General features: G+C 44.5%; 1 protein-coding gene and 1 long non-coding RNA gene across 8 annotated transcripts in view; one reads left to right on the forward strand and one right to left on the reverse strand.

Annotated features, from left to right (window-relative positions):
* Positions 1 to 5888: 5888 nt before the first annotated feature.
* LOC310677957 lies at positions 5889 to 10963 on the reverse strand. The gene is made up of 3 exons (XR_014511532.1): positions 10910 to 10963; positions 9710 to 9819; positions 5889 to 6126 (listed from the first exon to the last, which is right to left on the reverse strand). It is a non-coding gene; the product is annotated as an uncharacterized lncRNA (long non-coding RNA).
* A 218-nt stretch (positions 10964 to 11181) lies between these two features.
* Positions 11182 to 14536, forward strand: part of PPP2R5C (protein phosphatase 2 regulatory subunit B'gamma) — a 74910-nt gene continuing 71555 nt past the window's right edge. For 2 of the 7 annotated variants that reach the window (XM_083436974.1, XM_083436977.1), the window contains exons 1-2: positions 11255 to 11578; positions 13889 to 13954. In XM_083436974.1, the coding sequence (XP_083293100.1) occupies positions 11543 to 11578; positions 13889 to 13954 (102 nt within the window). In that variant the 5' untranslated portion in view covers positions 11255 to 11542. Of the gene's footprint in view, positions 11579 to 13888; positions 13976 to 14536 lie in introns of those variants that run through there. The other 5 variants (XM_083436972.1, XM_083436975.1, XM_083436973.1 and 2 more) reach the window with 5 other exon arrangements.

The raw sequence follows: 14536 nt of genomic DNA on the forward strand, positions 1-14536 counted from the left end.
TGTGCAGCCTGCATTCGCTCCATAAGACGCACACACATTTACCCTTACTTTTTAGGAGGGAAAAAGTGAGTCTTATAGAGCAAAAAATACGGTATTTAAAATGTCTAGACCGGATCCCTATTTCACCATCCATGGACAGAATGTCTCTTTCCATCCACAGAATGTTTTGGATCCCCTGGAGAAATCTTGCTGGGGTGACTTTTGCTGATTCTCACTACACTTGCATTGTCTGCACGACTTTCCATAGTGTTTTGCTTACCACGCAACCTTTGTGGGTGGTGGCGCTGGGGGTTGTAAGAGTCAACAAATATAGTCCCAGCCACCCCCAGCCACTACTAGGAGAAGTCTGTTAAGTTGTGGGTGAACATATCAGATGACACAGCGATTCTTCAAACAGCTCTTGTTTATTCACAGGCCAGAACAGAACAGAACTGAAGGGCTCAGTCAGCCTGCTTATATAGAGCTCCAGTACAACGTAACTGTAACAATTTTCTAAAACTATCCAATCACTGAACGTCACTTTTTATCCTTTATTTGCATAACTATCTACAGTATCCTCCTGCTGGCCCAGGGTGAGAACTTCAGTACATAACAAAGTCTATCTCCAGCTAATCGTCATTATTATTACTCTTAAAATTTCTTCTCTTATGCCATTTGCATACCACCTCATTACATTCCTCTCACAATAAATGAGTAAAAATCAATTGAAATACCAAGTGGAACATAAAACCATTGAAATGATTGAAACCTACATAAATGCAGCTAAAGAACCTGATGCATCTGAAAAAATTAAAAATAGAATTAGAAACCAGAGGGCTGTCACATAGAGGATGAAGCTTGTTTTCTGCTGATCCAGCTGGTATGTCTTGAAGCAATAGAGTCAAACTGCAAGAAAGGATATCCTGATGTATTAAAAAAAATTATATATAATAAATGTTCATAAATGTACCAAGCAAACACGTACATAAATATACAAACCACATGTCTGAAGCAGCACAGGAAGACAGTCCTGAAACCATTTTGACTCCCAAACTGACCAAATGTTTCTCTGCAAGGAGGGAGGGGGTGAGGAAACCTTCCCATTGTCTCAGGAATTAAGTAATTACCATCTCAAAGGAATGGCCAGACTACCAGAAAAGGCAATCAGATAAGGCAATCAGGTAACTTGCCAGACAGGAGATAAACAATGCACTCAGATTTCTGTTGTAGACCGCCTTTTCTGTGATGTAGATATGATATATCTGGGGGGTGGTCTTGGGCTACACCCCTTCTGTGATGTAAGTATAATGTATGGAGGGGCGGTCTTGAGCTCCAGGGCAGGCAATTCAAAATGTCTATATAAGGGCGGGCACACCTTTGTTTTGGGTCCTCCTCCACTCTCCTGTGTGTCAGGGGAGCACCCTGTTGCAACAGCTTTAATAAAGATCAGGCTTACTAACTGCTTTGCTTCTCAATATTCTCTGGTTGGCCTCTGTTAATTTCTCCTACCGATGGAGAACCTACAAAAGACTCTATAAGGGCAGATTTTGTTTACAACACTGACTAAACATTAGGAAGAACTTTCTGGTGCTAAGAGCTGTCCAACAGTGGAGCAGTCTACCTTGGAAGGTGGTGAACTCTCCTTCTTTGGAAGATTGTAAGCAAAGGTTGGATGGCCATCTTGCAGGGAGTCTTTAGCTGTGATTTCTGCATGACAGGGGGTTGGACTAGATGATCCTTGGGCTTCGTTCCAGCTACACAGTTCTATGATCCTGTGCTTTTTAAAAGGTCAAGTCCTTGTTCCATTGAATCATAGAATCATAGAATCATAGAGTTGGAATAGACCACAAGGGCCATCGAGTCCAACCCCCTGCCAAGCAGGAAACACCATCAGAGCACTCCTGACATATGGTTGTCAAGCTTCTGCTTAAAGACCTCCAAAGAAGGAGACTCCACCACACTCCTTGGCAGCAAATTCCACTGTCGAACAGCTCTTACTGTCAGGAAGTTCTTCCTAATGTTTAGGTGGAATCTTCTTTCTTGTAGTTTGGATCCATTGCTCCGTGTCCGCTTCTCTGGAGCAGCAGAAAACAACCTTTCTCCCTCCTCTATATGACATCCTTTTATATATTTGAACATGGCTATCATATCACCCCTTAACCTCCTCTTCTCCAGGCTAAACATGCCCAGCTCCCTTAGCCGTTCCTCATAAGGCATCGTTTCCAGGCCTTTGACCATTTTGGTTGCCCTCCTCTGGACACGTTCCAGTTTGTCAGTGTCCTTCTTGAACTGGTGCCCAGAACTGGACACAGTACTCCAGGTGAGGTCTGACCAGAGCAGAATACAGTGGCACTATTACTTCCCTTGATCTAGATGCTATACTCCTATTGATGCAGCCCAGAATTGCATTAGCTTTTTTAGCTGCCACATCACACTGTTGGCTCATGTCAAGTTTGTGCTCAACCCAGACCCAGTACCTGGCAATGGCTCCCTAGGGCCTTCAACCTGATATCTTACTTATAATCTGACACCTCTCCTATGATGCATTGCAATTTTATGCATTGTGTTTTGCTGTTATTTTTATTGATTATAGATTGGTAATTATTTATTGTGTGAGTGTAAACTGTTTAAGTGTTATTTGCTGACGTTTAATTTTACTGTTTGCTGTTAGATTTTGATGGATTCTTGAATATTGCTTTGTTTGATATAAGTTGTTTATGTTAAAGTTATTGTGACTTTTATATTGGATCAGACTGTTACTATCAATGTTTTATGTTTTATTATATTTGTTGGAAGCCACGCAGAGTGGCTGGGGCACACTGGGCTGGGGTATAAATAAAAAATATTATTATATATTATACATGACTCCTTTAAAAAACAAAGCTAGCAGCACTAGAGTTTGAATATGGGATTTTATTGGTGCCATGGGTGGCCGCTGCTACTGAGTGTTGGTCCCTGTGACGTTAACATATGAGAGTGCTGGAGGTGAAATAGTTAAACAGATTACCCAATCAGAGCCCAGGGGGTGGAGTCAGATGGACTATAAAACCAGCTCTGGGAGGGGCGAAGGAGGAGTTTGTTAGGAGTTGGGTGGTTGGGTGGAGTGGGAGTGAATTGGGATGGAGTCTGTGGGTAGGTTGAGTTAGTGTAGTGAAATAAGCCGAGTCAGGAACAGTTAGGGGCTAGAAAGACAAGTACCGTATTTTTCGCTCTATAAGACGCACCAGACCACAAGACGCACCTAGTTTTTGGAGGAGGAAAACAAGAAAAAAAATATTCTGAATCTCGGAAGCCAGAACAGCAAGAGGGATCCCTGAGCAGTGAAAGCAGCAATCCCTCTTGCTGTTCTGGCTTCTGGGATAGCTGCGCAGCCTGCATTCGCTCCATAAGACGCACACACATTTCCCCTTACTTTTTAGGACGGAAAAAGTGAGTCTTATAGAGCAAAAAATACGGTAAATATCTGAGAGGTGGTTTAGTGAGTGAGAGCAGGTAGCGGAGGTTATAGGTCTGGATAGGCACCCCATGTTTGTAATTGATCGATACCATTTATGAAACCACACGCTTGTTAAACTGCAATAAATAAACATAAATAAATTTATGTTCCAATTTAACCCTGACTGGACTCAGTATTGTCCCAGGTAGGGCCTGGGTGGTGGCAGCGAGAAATAAAGTGGTGGCACAGGGATCAATAGACGGTGAAACATCCGGGGACCCTGTGTGATCGCCACAGTCCCTCCCAAAGCTTTATACCAGGTCAGACTATTTGCCCATCTGACCCAGTTTTGTCTACTCTGGCTTTGCAGCAGCTGTCCTAAAAGTTGCAACACATAATTCTATTTCATATGGAGCATTTATCACACCAGCTTGAGTTGCCCTCACATTAAAATCCTGACTTATTCCTATTAATTGCTTCGGCTGCCTTAGGTTCCTCATCAGATGTCACGCAGTGAGTATTTTATGTGGGATGATTCAGTAGGAAATTTCCAGCGATCCGAGATTGTGCTTCCCATCAGATATATTTTCCCTGGTATTTGAAGGCACACATGTGTGCTGTGACTAACAAGTTCCATTCCCTTTATTCTACCGAAGAAGAATTTAAAATGTGGTGCTTATTTTCATAGGAGATCAGTGACTGGAATACATTTACAACAAGCAGTTCTCCATTTCAGTAAACTCGGCATTTGCTTGTGTGAATATTGAAAATAAGTAAATATACTGCAAGGTTTCAGAGGATTTTCCTGGGTCCCCCCCCCCACACACTCATAATTTTGGGGTCAAAATTTCGTGGTTGGGAACGCATTAAAAATGTCCCTATAGGAATCAATTGTGTGAGCACTCACCTAACAAATGATTTTCTGTATCTGCTTGTATCTGTAATCTGAGTGTTCCCATGGCTCAACTTGCCTTGCCTTCTAGCAATATTGACCTTAGACCACTTAGTGTGTGCCCTGTTACCTCAGCAGCTCTGAACATTTTTTAGGATCAGTGTGAAATCTTACAACATCAGAGGAACCGGATTGTGAATGAAACTGTCAGGTAATTAATTTTACATGGGCTACTGTCATAAAGTCATTTTCATAAACTAGTTACTTAGAGACAGAAACCTCTGTATCCATTATCCCGAGTACCCTTGAGATCTAGTTTGCTGATCCGAGGATAAAATGCCATCAATAATTTATTCACAGTTTGTAGTCTCATTTCAGTTTTGACATAAATCCTTTCTCTCTCTCTCTCTCTCTCTCTCTCTCTGTGTGTGTGTGTGTGTGAAGCAGCTGCTCACACATCTTTCCCCCTCCCGGTCTGAGGCAAATGTCTCCATCATGTTTTGATTGTGGTTAATACAGTGGTACCTCTGGTTACGAACTTAATTCATTCTGAAGTGTATGTAACCTGAAGCATCTGTAACCCGAGCTACCACTGTATTTTAAAAGCTTTAAAAAAAACATATCCATAGTTAAGGGATATTTTAAGCTGCATTCTGATTGGCCTGAAATATATGCTTTTCTTTTCTTTCTTTTTTTAAGGGATGCTATGCATGGTATCCTAGAAACATGATGCATGGCAATTCATACTGGATTGGATGCCATGAATAGCATGAGCAGTAACCAGGAATAAAAAAAAAGAGATGCGTGTTTTGTGGAAATGAAGACAGTCCTTCAAGTAACACTCAGAGATGGGCCTAGAGGGATTATTTGTCCTATTTCTGCCATCTGCCCACCCAACCACTCGATTCAACCTGAAGACTTTTGTATCTGGAAAAAGAATCCTGTGGCCGCCTCACAGTACTCTGTGGCTGCATACATGCCATACATTTAAAGTACAATGGTACCTGGGATTAAGTATTTAATTTGTTCCGGAGGTCTGTTCTTAACCTGAAACTGTTCTTAACCTGAAGCACCACTTTAGCTAACGGGGCCTGCTGCTGCTGCCGCGCCGCCACAGCCCGATTTCTGTTCTCATCCTGAAGCAAAGTTCTTAACCTGAAGCACTATTTCTGGGTTAGCAGAGTCTGTAACCTGAAGCGTATGTAACCTGAAGCGTATGTAACCCAAGGTACCACTGTACATGAGAACTGTAGTTTTCCGCTCATGGGGCTTCAGCTCCCAGCACCCTTAATGAACTACAGCTAGCAGGATTTTTGAGGTGTGTGTGTGTGCTTTAAATGTATAATGTGTGTGCAGTCTAACCTCCTCTATGACTTGCCCTCTGTGCTGGTTCCAGGTTTAGGGAAGCCCTTGGCTAGCTGTCTGAAGTGTAGGTGGGTTCCCACCAGGCAAGACACGGTGATAACAGCAAGAACCTATATTGAACTACGTAACTGGGAAGCAGGGCCAAAGCAACTGCTTATACACATTCCTGAAAGCCTGGGCCACTCCTACTCCCAACATGATTGGCTGTCTAAACTTCCAAGCTGCGAATCACAACTCAGAGTTCAAGGGCCATTGGCAGAGGCCCAAATTATGAAATGTTCTGTGATTGGACATCATGTATCAAATCAGAACATAGGAGCTCAGATTCCTTAGTCTAGACTGAAGCTCAGACAAACACAGACCACTGAATACAGAACATTGTCCACAATGGGTACTCTTCTCCTGTTGGCTCCTGAGAGGGGCAGGGGTGGCATCATTGAGCATCCCAAGTCCCCTGGGATTGATAGGATTTACCACCCTGAAAATTTTAGCTCTGTGAGGGGGGATAAGCATCTCCAAATAACTCTCAGCACCCTTAACAAGCCACAGTGTCCCCAGTATTATTTAGGGGAAACCACAGGGCAGCAACCTCAGGGGACAAAACCCAATTCCACCAGATAAGCAAGCAAAAGTGGGGGGGGGGGTCCCTTTCCCAGAACCTGGAAGCCAGTGCTGCAGCCCTAAAACTCCAGTAAACAGTTGTGCCGCCTTGCCCCCACCATTGAGGGGCCCCGGGGCTGTGTGACATCAACATGACATGCAAGCATGCCCTGTGGCATGTGCGCACGGCTGCCACAGAACTTGGGGGGGATGGGGACCCGGACCCCTTCGTTGATAATTTTTGGGGAGCCTTGGCCCCCCCCTACTTGGTGCCGGTGCCAGTAAACAAGGATTTGGCAGGCAGGCAGGCAGGCGAGGGGGACAGAAGCAGCAGCCATGAAATCATCACCATCTGTGTGGCTTCCAAGAGTGGCCTCTGAGAAGCCATGACTGTTAAAGTGGTATAAAAGGTAAAGGGACCCCTGACCATTAGGTCCAGTTGTGGCTGACTCTGGGGTTGCGACACTCATCTTGCTTTATTGGCCGAGGGAGCCGGCGTACAGCTTCCGGGTCATGTGGCCAGCATGACTAAGCCACTTCTGGCGAACCAGAGCAGTGCACGGAAATGCCATTTACCTTCCCACCGGAGCGGTACCTATTTATCTACTTGCACTTTGATGTGCTTTCAAACTGGTATAATAGTGCTTTAAATGTATAGTGTAGATGTGGCCTTGGGAACAGAACCCAGAATGGGATTATGCAGATGAAATGTGTGGGACTATGCAGATAAGAGCAGGCTTAATTTTCAAAGGCTGGAGTCGCCATAGGCAGGAAGCAGGCTTCACCTCCATCCCTAATAGTGTTCTTGTTGGCACTCCTGAATATCCTCCCATCTTAGGGAACAGCTGCTGTTTGCTTTTATGGAAATAAGGGGTGCCCTTGGGAAAGTTTTTATGGAGTGTCCCTGAGACTAGATGGCTGCCCTTTAGCAACAGGGATCAGGTCTGGAGGCAGAGACTGAGAAAGGTAAAATGTTTATCGGTGTGCTTCCCCCAAGGTGCCCTTGAAAATGTAATCCTCGTCTCCATAAACACATCCCATTATAATGATGGATATTTTGCTAGTAGTTAAATAAATACATAAATGGGTCCTTGTTTATCCCTACCGTAGAGCTGAGACATAAGGAGGTCAAATGATTTACAGCTGTGAAGTTACATGCCTTTGTATTAGGATAAGTTGACATTTTGTCTTTGTGGCACAGATTCAATGGAAATTCAGCCTGTGGGCTAGGCACATCACAATTACATGGTACACGCTCCTGCTTGTGCGGGCCAAATATATAAAACCCAATGCAAAAATAAAAATAAACAACATTTTAGATTGGTTTAAATTATAATACGGTTCTCTGTTGTTATATTTTTGTTCAGATGAGGCACAGTTATTGCACGGAATTTGTGGTGAAGAAGTTGTGGTGCTGTGTTGGTTTGTAGAATTCATTTATTCGTCAGCATCATCATTTTTCTTTTCATTTCTATACCAACTCTACAATTCTATGGTTCTATGAAATTTAAAGTATACATTCAAAGCAGCATAATTAACAGGAAACTAAAATATTATCTTAAAGATTTCAAAATAAAACATTACCAAAGTAATTCAAATATAAAATGTGCATAACTGGCAAAAGAATGAAATAGTATCATAAGCATGAAACATATCAGCTGCTGTTGCTGCCAGTCCTGCCAATGATGGTTCACGTACCCTCCAACATTTCTCCGATGAAAATAGGGACATCCAATTACATAATGATAATTTTACTATTTATACCTCAAACATCTTACTAGGTTGATCCAGCCACTCTGGGCAGCTTCCAACATATATGAAAACATAATAAAACATTAAACATTTTTAAAAACTTCCCTATGCAGGATTGCCTTCAGATGGCTAGGGGGTCATATAACTCCATACCCTCCAACATTTCTCCAGTGAAAATAGGGACATCCTAAGGAAAAGTGGGACATTTCGAGATCAAATTAGAAACAAGGATGGCTTCTCTAAATCAGGGATGTTCCTGGAAAATAGGCACACTTGGAGGGTCTGGGTCAGGGGTCAGCAAACTTTTTTCAGCAGGGGGCCGGTCCACTGTCCCTCAGACCTTGTGGGGGGCTGGACTATATTTTTTGGGGGGGGGGGGACGAACAAATTCCTATGCCCCACAAATAACCCAGAGATGCATTTGAAATAAAAGTACACATTCTACTCATGTAAAAACACGCTGATTCCCAGACCATCTGCGGGCTGGATATAGAAGGCGATTGGGCCAGATTTGGGCCCGGGCCTTAGTTTGCATGACTTGGGTCTGGACTAAGAGACACCCAAGATGGTCTCTGGCTTCTTCAGCAGCCTCAGCTTTTGTAGTTGGAGTCAATCAAAACCCTGCCCTCCCAGGCCTGGTGGGAAAAGGCCTGCAATAGAGGGAACAGGTCCTCTGGGACTCACAGCCAATATGGTCAGGGAGCTATAGAGTCCACAGCAAAAGTCAATGGACTGGGTCAAATTAGGTCTTCTTCCACATGCTCCCTCTTGGGCTTGCTGATCGGAAGGTCAGCGATTCGAATCCATTCAAAGGGGTGAGCTCCCGTTGCCCTGTCCCAGCTCCTGCCAACCTAGCAGTTCGAACGTATGCCAGTGCAAGTACATAAATAGGTACCACTGCGGCGGGAAGGTAAACAGCGTTTCCATGCACTCTGGCACTCAGCATGGTCCTCCGTGCGCCAGTAGCAGTTTAGTCATGCTAGCCACATGACACATAAAGCTGTCTGTGGACAAACACCGGCTTCCTTGGCCTGAAAGCGAGATGAGCACCATAGTCCCATAGTCACCTTTGACTGGACTTAACCGTCCAGGGGTCCTTTATGTTTACCACATGCAGGTGGTGCATTCTGTTAATGGAAGGCCTGTTTTATATTTTGCACTAGAATACTGTTTGAGAAAAGTGAAACTCAGGGCCTAATTACACATTATGCTAATGGCATGATTAGCAATCATATTGAGGGTGTGTGTGTGTGTGTGTGTATATATAAACACACACACGTATATATACACACATACACCAGGTGCAGGTGTGTATGTGGCGAACTGTCATTGGTGCTTCAGTGTGACAGGAGGGGAGGTTTAAACCTTCTCTTCCCAGCTGCAGTCTCAGTAAATTAGCATTTGGCACCAATGGGAGGTTTTGCCTAATGCTACTTGCCATGCAGGGGGGGACAGCTTTTCCAAGATCGCTCCTCCGTATGTGCTGTGGTGCCAGTGTCAAGCATGCTTCCCCCCCCCCCCGCTAGTAATTAATTTTTAAAAACCTGTGATGAGATTTACTAATCATGTTGTTAACATAATGGGTAGTCAGGTCATAAATCCAAATATATTATTCTACTTGCACAAGAGCAACTTGCAACTGTTGTTTGTGCAACTGGAAGCATGAGATCAGCTATGGAATCTACCTTGAATAATGCTGTGTGTGGATTCTTGCTCAAGCTTTTATGTAGCTGCTGTTTCTCTTTTCCTCATGCCTCTTTGGATCCAACCCATTGCTTGTGCTGCTGTAGCTAAACTGGATCAATAAGATTAGGCTGTAAATTATATGTGCAATATTGTTTGAAAGGGAAGTTGATATTCCAGAGCCAAAGATAAAAAGTTCAGAAATCCCAGTATATGCAGAGTTATTTTGTTGCTACTCCTAGCATGATAGCATTCTGTTACTGGACTCGTAATACAGTTCATTTGTTTACATGTATAACAAACGCTACTGGCAAAGTAAAGAAAGATTGTACAGGTGGTGCTCTCTTCTTTGCGTAGCTTACATCTGCGTAAGTTGGCCCACAAGACTACTACAAAGCATTTTTTTAAAAAACACCGGCCAAGTTATGTGACTAAAGCTACTGATCTCCACCTGCTCCTTTATGGACTGCCAGCTCAGTGTGTTTAATTACATGGTTGTCTCATTTTGTTCCTGAAATGTAGAGTACAACGGTAACCAGGGAACTTATTCCCCCAAAATACTCTGCCAAATACTCAAACACTGGACTGGGTGCTTCCAAAAGAGATTGAATATTTTCGCCAAGTGTAACAAATGAAAAACAGTTTCCCAGGGAAGATGTCCTATGTCAAAATAAACAAAGGGGGTAGGACAGATTTTCATTGCCCTACAACATGTTTTAAAGTCGTAAAGAGTGTAAAGCCACATTCCTCTAAGACAGCGGTTCTCAAAGGGTGTAGCGCACCACATTGGTGTGGCAAGAGAGGATGGCATGTGTGGAGGAGATTCAAGGTCGATCAAATAAACGTTTTAACATTTCAGTGTAGTATAGTATCTTTCTTTCTTTTTAATTTTCAGAATACAGATTTCCCCCCCCAAAAAAGAGCAAGTGTATTAAGATTAATAATGAGGACCATCCTCGTTTTCCAGTGGATGTCTTATGAATAATAAAAAAAAATTCAGCGTGACACGAGCAAAGTTTTATTCTGAAAGTATGGCTAAGAGGGGGGAAAGTTTTGAGAACCACTGCTTTAGGTCGTCTTATAGCTGAGACAAGGCTGATCCAAGGCTGCCTGAGACAAATGACAAGATGGCACTCCTTAATTTCATGTACACCTGACCAGACCAGCAGCTTCAATCGCTGGCAATGGGACACAAAACACACCTGAGAGCTTCAGGCAAAGAACACACGGCACGCATGGCACATATGATGCGCTCTCTGTCTCTCTCTCATCTCTCCCACCATATCCCGCCCCGCTTTGGGTGCTATAGGGCTGATGTTTCTCTGTTTCTCCTCCTTCCCTCAGGCAGGCGGGGAAAAGGGCGGGAAACCGCTTCGCCCCCCCCCCCCCGCGGCTTCGTGAGGAGAAGTTTGCCTCTTCCGCCAAAGCGGCGTCGGCGTCAGGGAGGGGGAGGGGACGTGGAAGGTACCGGGGAGGAGGGGGAGGAGGAAGAGCAACGTTGGCGCCACGTGACGCGGCGCAGCCAATGGAGGAGGGGCCCCGCCCCGCCGTGGAGCGAGAGTTGCCGACTGAGGCCTCCGCCTCCTCCCTCCCTCTCCTTTGCCGCCGCCGCCGCTCCTGGGAGTCCGAGAAGGCGGGGTGGTTGGCTGGTTGGGAGGGGGGAGGGAAGAGGGGAGAAGCTTCCGCCGGGAGGGAGGCGAGGCAGGCCGGCTGGCCGGCCGGTGAAGTAGCAGCGGCAGCCCCGGGGAAGAAGAGGAAGGGGGAGCCACCGTCCCCGCCGTGGGAGGCTGAGACTCTCCGGCCTGGCGGGCCCCCAGCCGCCCACCCAGCCGGCCATGCCGAATAAAAACAAGAAGGAGAAAGTGAGCCAGGTCAGGCCTGAGGAGGAGGCGCGAGCTGGAGGAGGTCCTGGGAGAGGAGCAGGCCCCGGGGAGGGTGTCGCTGGCGGGGTGCAGGCAGGCCTGCGGGGGAAGCTGGAGTTTGGGAGGTGGAGGAGGGGGGAAAGGGGGTTATGGGGGTCCGGTGGGGGGTCGCTAGTACTGGCTGGGCTTCGGGGAGGGTGGTCTGAAAAGCCACACAAGGTGTACCTCCTGCTGCTTCTTCCTTGAAGATTTGTTAAAACACACGCGTCCCTGTGTACACACGTATACATAAGACACGCGCCTTCCATTATTATTAAGCGCGCCCAGCTTCATTATTTTGCGAGCAGGCTCCCACACGGATCTCGAAAAGGGTAACAAAAGGGCAAGAGGCACGAGTTTGTACTTTGGGGGATAAAGCGACAAAGAGTCTTGTGGCTTTTTTTTTTTTAAAGGACTAACAGGTTTATTTGTGGCGCGGGAGTTAAGTCTTTTAGTCGTTGTTGCAGCAGGCTTAGGGCAGCTCAGCACCCCTTGCTTTGAGGTTGGTTTCTGGAGATGTCGGGTGTTTCTTGCTAAAAAGTGGGTGGGTTTCTTTTGGAGGGGAGAGGGAAGTCTGTAATGCCAAAGGCTGGCATGGGTAAGGCCAGTGGGAAATACACAGCAGAGCTGGTATGGTGGAATCGGTGTTGTTTGTTTATTTATATTTTAATTGGGGCATGTCCTAGCAAACTTCCAGATATGCTTGTCAGCTTTTTGAATTTGGCTCTGTCATGTATTTGCAAAAAGAGGCAATTAAAACAAATGTTAAGGTGTAACATGTCATCCTCCTGCTTGGGTAGGGAAACATATTGGCATCTTGACACAGACCTGATTGCTTTGAAGTGAGTGATGTTTAGGCATAAATCTTAAGTAATGCTGCAGTCCTATCCACAGGTACTTGGGGGTAAGTGCTGCTACTTGATGAGATGTATTTTGAATAAGCATGGTGCTTGCCAGATGGAATGGTCCTCCCTGTGTGTGTGGTTCTGGAGGTGGGGAAACGATTGCACAAGCAAAAATCCTTGTACAGGGCTTCCATTGACTGGGCACATTAAGTAAAACCTGTCCTTTGTCTCCTAATTGACAGGGTAACTGAGGCAGAAACCTGGCCTCTTTCAGACATTCCAAGAAGTCTTGTTTTAGTGCTAAAACTGTGATAAAAGGCTCCTCTTCCACTTAACAGGACCCTGTAGTGTTGAATTCCATGCAACATCTGCACATCTGTTCAGAATTTGTGTGCTTATTGCACTCTGTCTTCTATCTTTTGTATCTCACTGTTTCCCAACAGACAAAAATGGCTGTAGCACAGGCCAAATACGGTAAATCCCGATAAATTTAGGGGAAGGACAAATCCAGGTGTTCTATGATGGCTGTTAACCTGGGTTCTGATTGTCAGGTGTGCTCTGAAGTGCTGGGGAGGGGAAAGTCTCAGGTCTGGTTTACACTTTAGTCCTTCTGTCATAAACATACAAAGTTATGGGAGTGAGCCTTGAACTTGCATTTCTTCTCTGTTGTACATAGTTTTCAGTTTGAACACATGGGGTCAAAGTTTAAAGTAGACCTCAGGATCATAGTACAGTGGTACCTCGGGTTAAGTACTTAATTCGTTCCGGAGGTCCGTTCTTAACCTGAAACTGTTCTTAACCTGAAGCACCACTTTAGCTAATGGGGCCTCCTGCTGCCGCCGTGCCGCCGCTGCGCGATTTCTGTTCTCATCCTGAAGCAAAGTTCTTAACCCGAGGTAATATATCTCTGTTAGCGGAGTCTGAAACCTGAAGCGTATGTAACCCGAGGTACCACTGTACTAAAGTTGATGTCATGGATCACCTGTTGAATCTTTGCAACTGTAGGATATATTCCCTGAGATTCTTCTGTACTAGCTGTGGCCATCCAGCCTCCTTATAATTCTCCAGGGTTTGAAATTGCTCAGACCCCTGTGTCTCTGTCCAGATTTCTAAGCTGTTCTTAAAAATTAGAAAGCAGTGGTTGATTGCCATAATACTTTCTGCAGCTTTATTGCCCATCCCTGTTCCATCTCCTTTCTGACAGCTTTCCTTGAAATTTCAAAACTATTGCACATTTCCTTTTACTTGCATTGGGGTAGTTGAGCTTGATTTGAAAACTATGCTGCTTGCTAAGAGAGAGTAAATGGAAACCCAACATCTTCTCTTTTATAGTAAGCATGTGTTGCCATTTATTTTATTTCATGGATTTTGTAACCGAAATTGTACTGTTTCTTTTTCTAAGTAGGGGAAACTTACATGTCTCTGTAAATTTCAGGAACCTCCGAAGGCAGGGAAAAGTGGGAAAAGTAGCAAAGATGTGCAAGATAATCTGGACATGGAGGTAAATGTTACAAATTTAAACGTTTTGCTTTCTTTCAGAAATGTTTACACTGATGTTTTATAAATTCCTTTGCTGATATTTGGCAGTGCTTTTCAGTCCCTCTTGTGATCACTAGCAACTTCTCAGTTAAAAACTAAAAAGTGAAGTTCCTTAGTGACCTTGTTTTGTGAGAAGCAGTAATGTGAAGTTCTCAAAATGTGATTAAAAATTGTTCCTCAGTGTTTTTCTTTGTAGTTAAGAAATTCAGTTTTGACCTGTATGCCACCTTTAAGAGTAAAACACTCTCAATGGGGCTTGTTCTCTTTACCATGAACTTCTGGGTAACTAGGCAAACTTCTGTTTGTTAGCTCTCCCTGCCCCCCAATCTGAAATACAGGAATAGAGCTGGTTTACCTTACAGGAATGTTGTAAGAAATATTGAGATAATACACTTCAGGTGCTTTGAACATTTAGGAAAATTGCGCTACAATGATTGGGGATCTATATTTTTGCCTTTTACAAGTATGGTGGTATACCAGTTTTTAATAGAGTAGACCCATTGAAATTAATTGGCATGACTAACGTAGGTCCATTAATTCCAGT

The sequence above is a fragment of the Podarcis tiliguerta genome (genome assembly GCF_965153285.1).
Source record: "Podarcis tiliguerta genome assembly, chromosome: 1".
Lineage (NCBI taxonomy): Eukaryota > Metazoa > Chordata > Lepidosauria > Squamata > Lacertidae > Podarcis > Podarcis tiliguerta.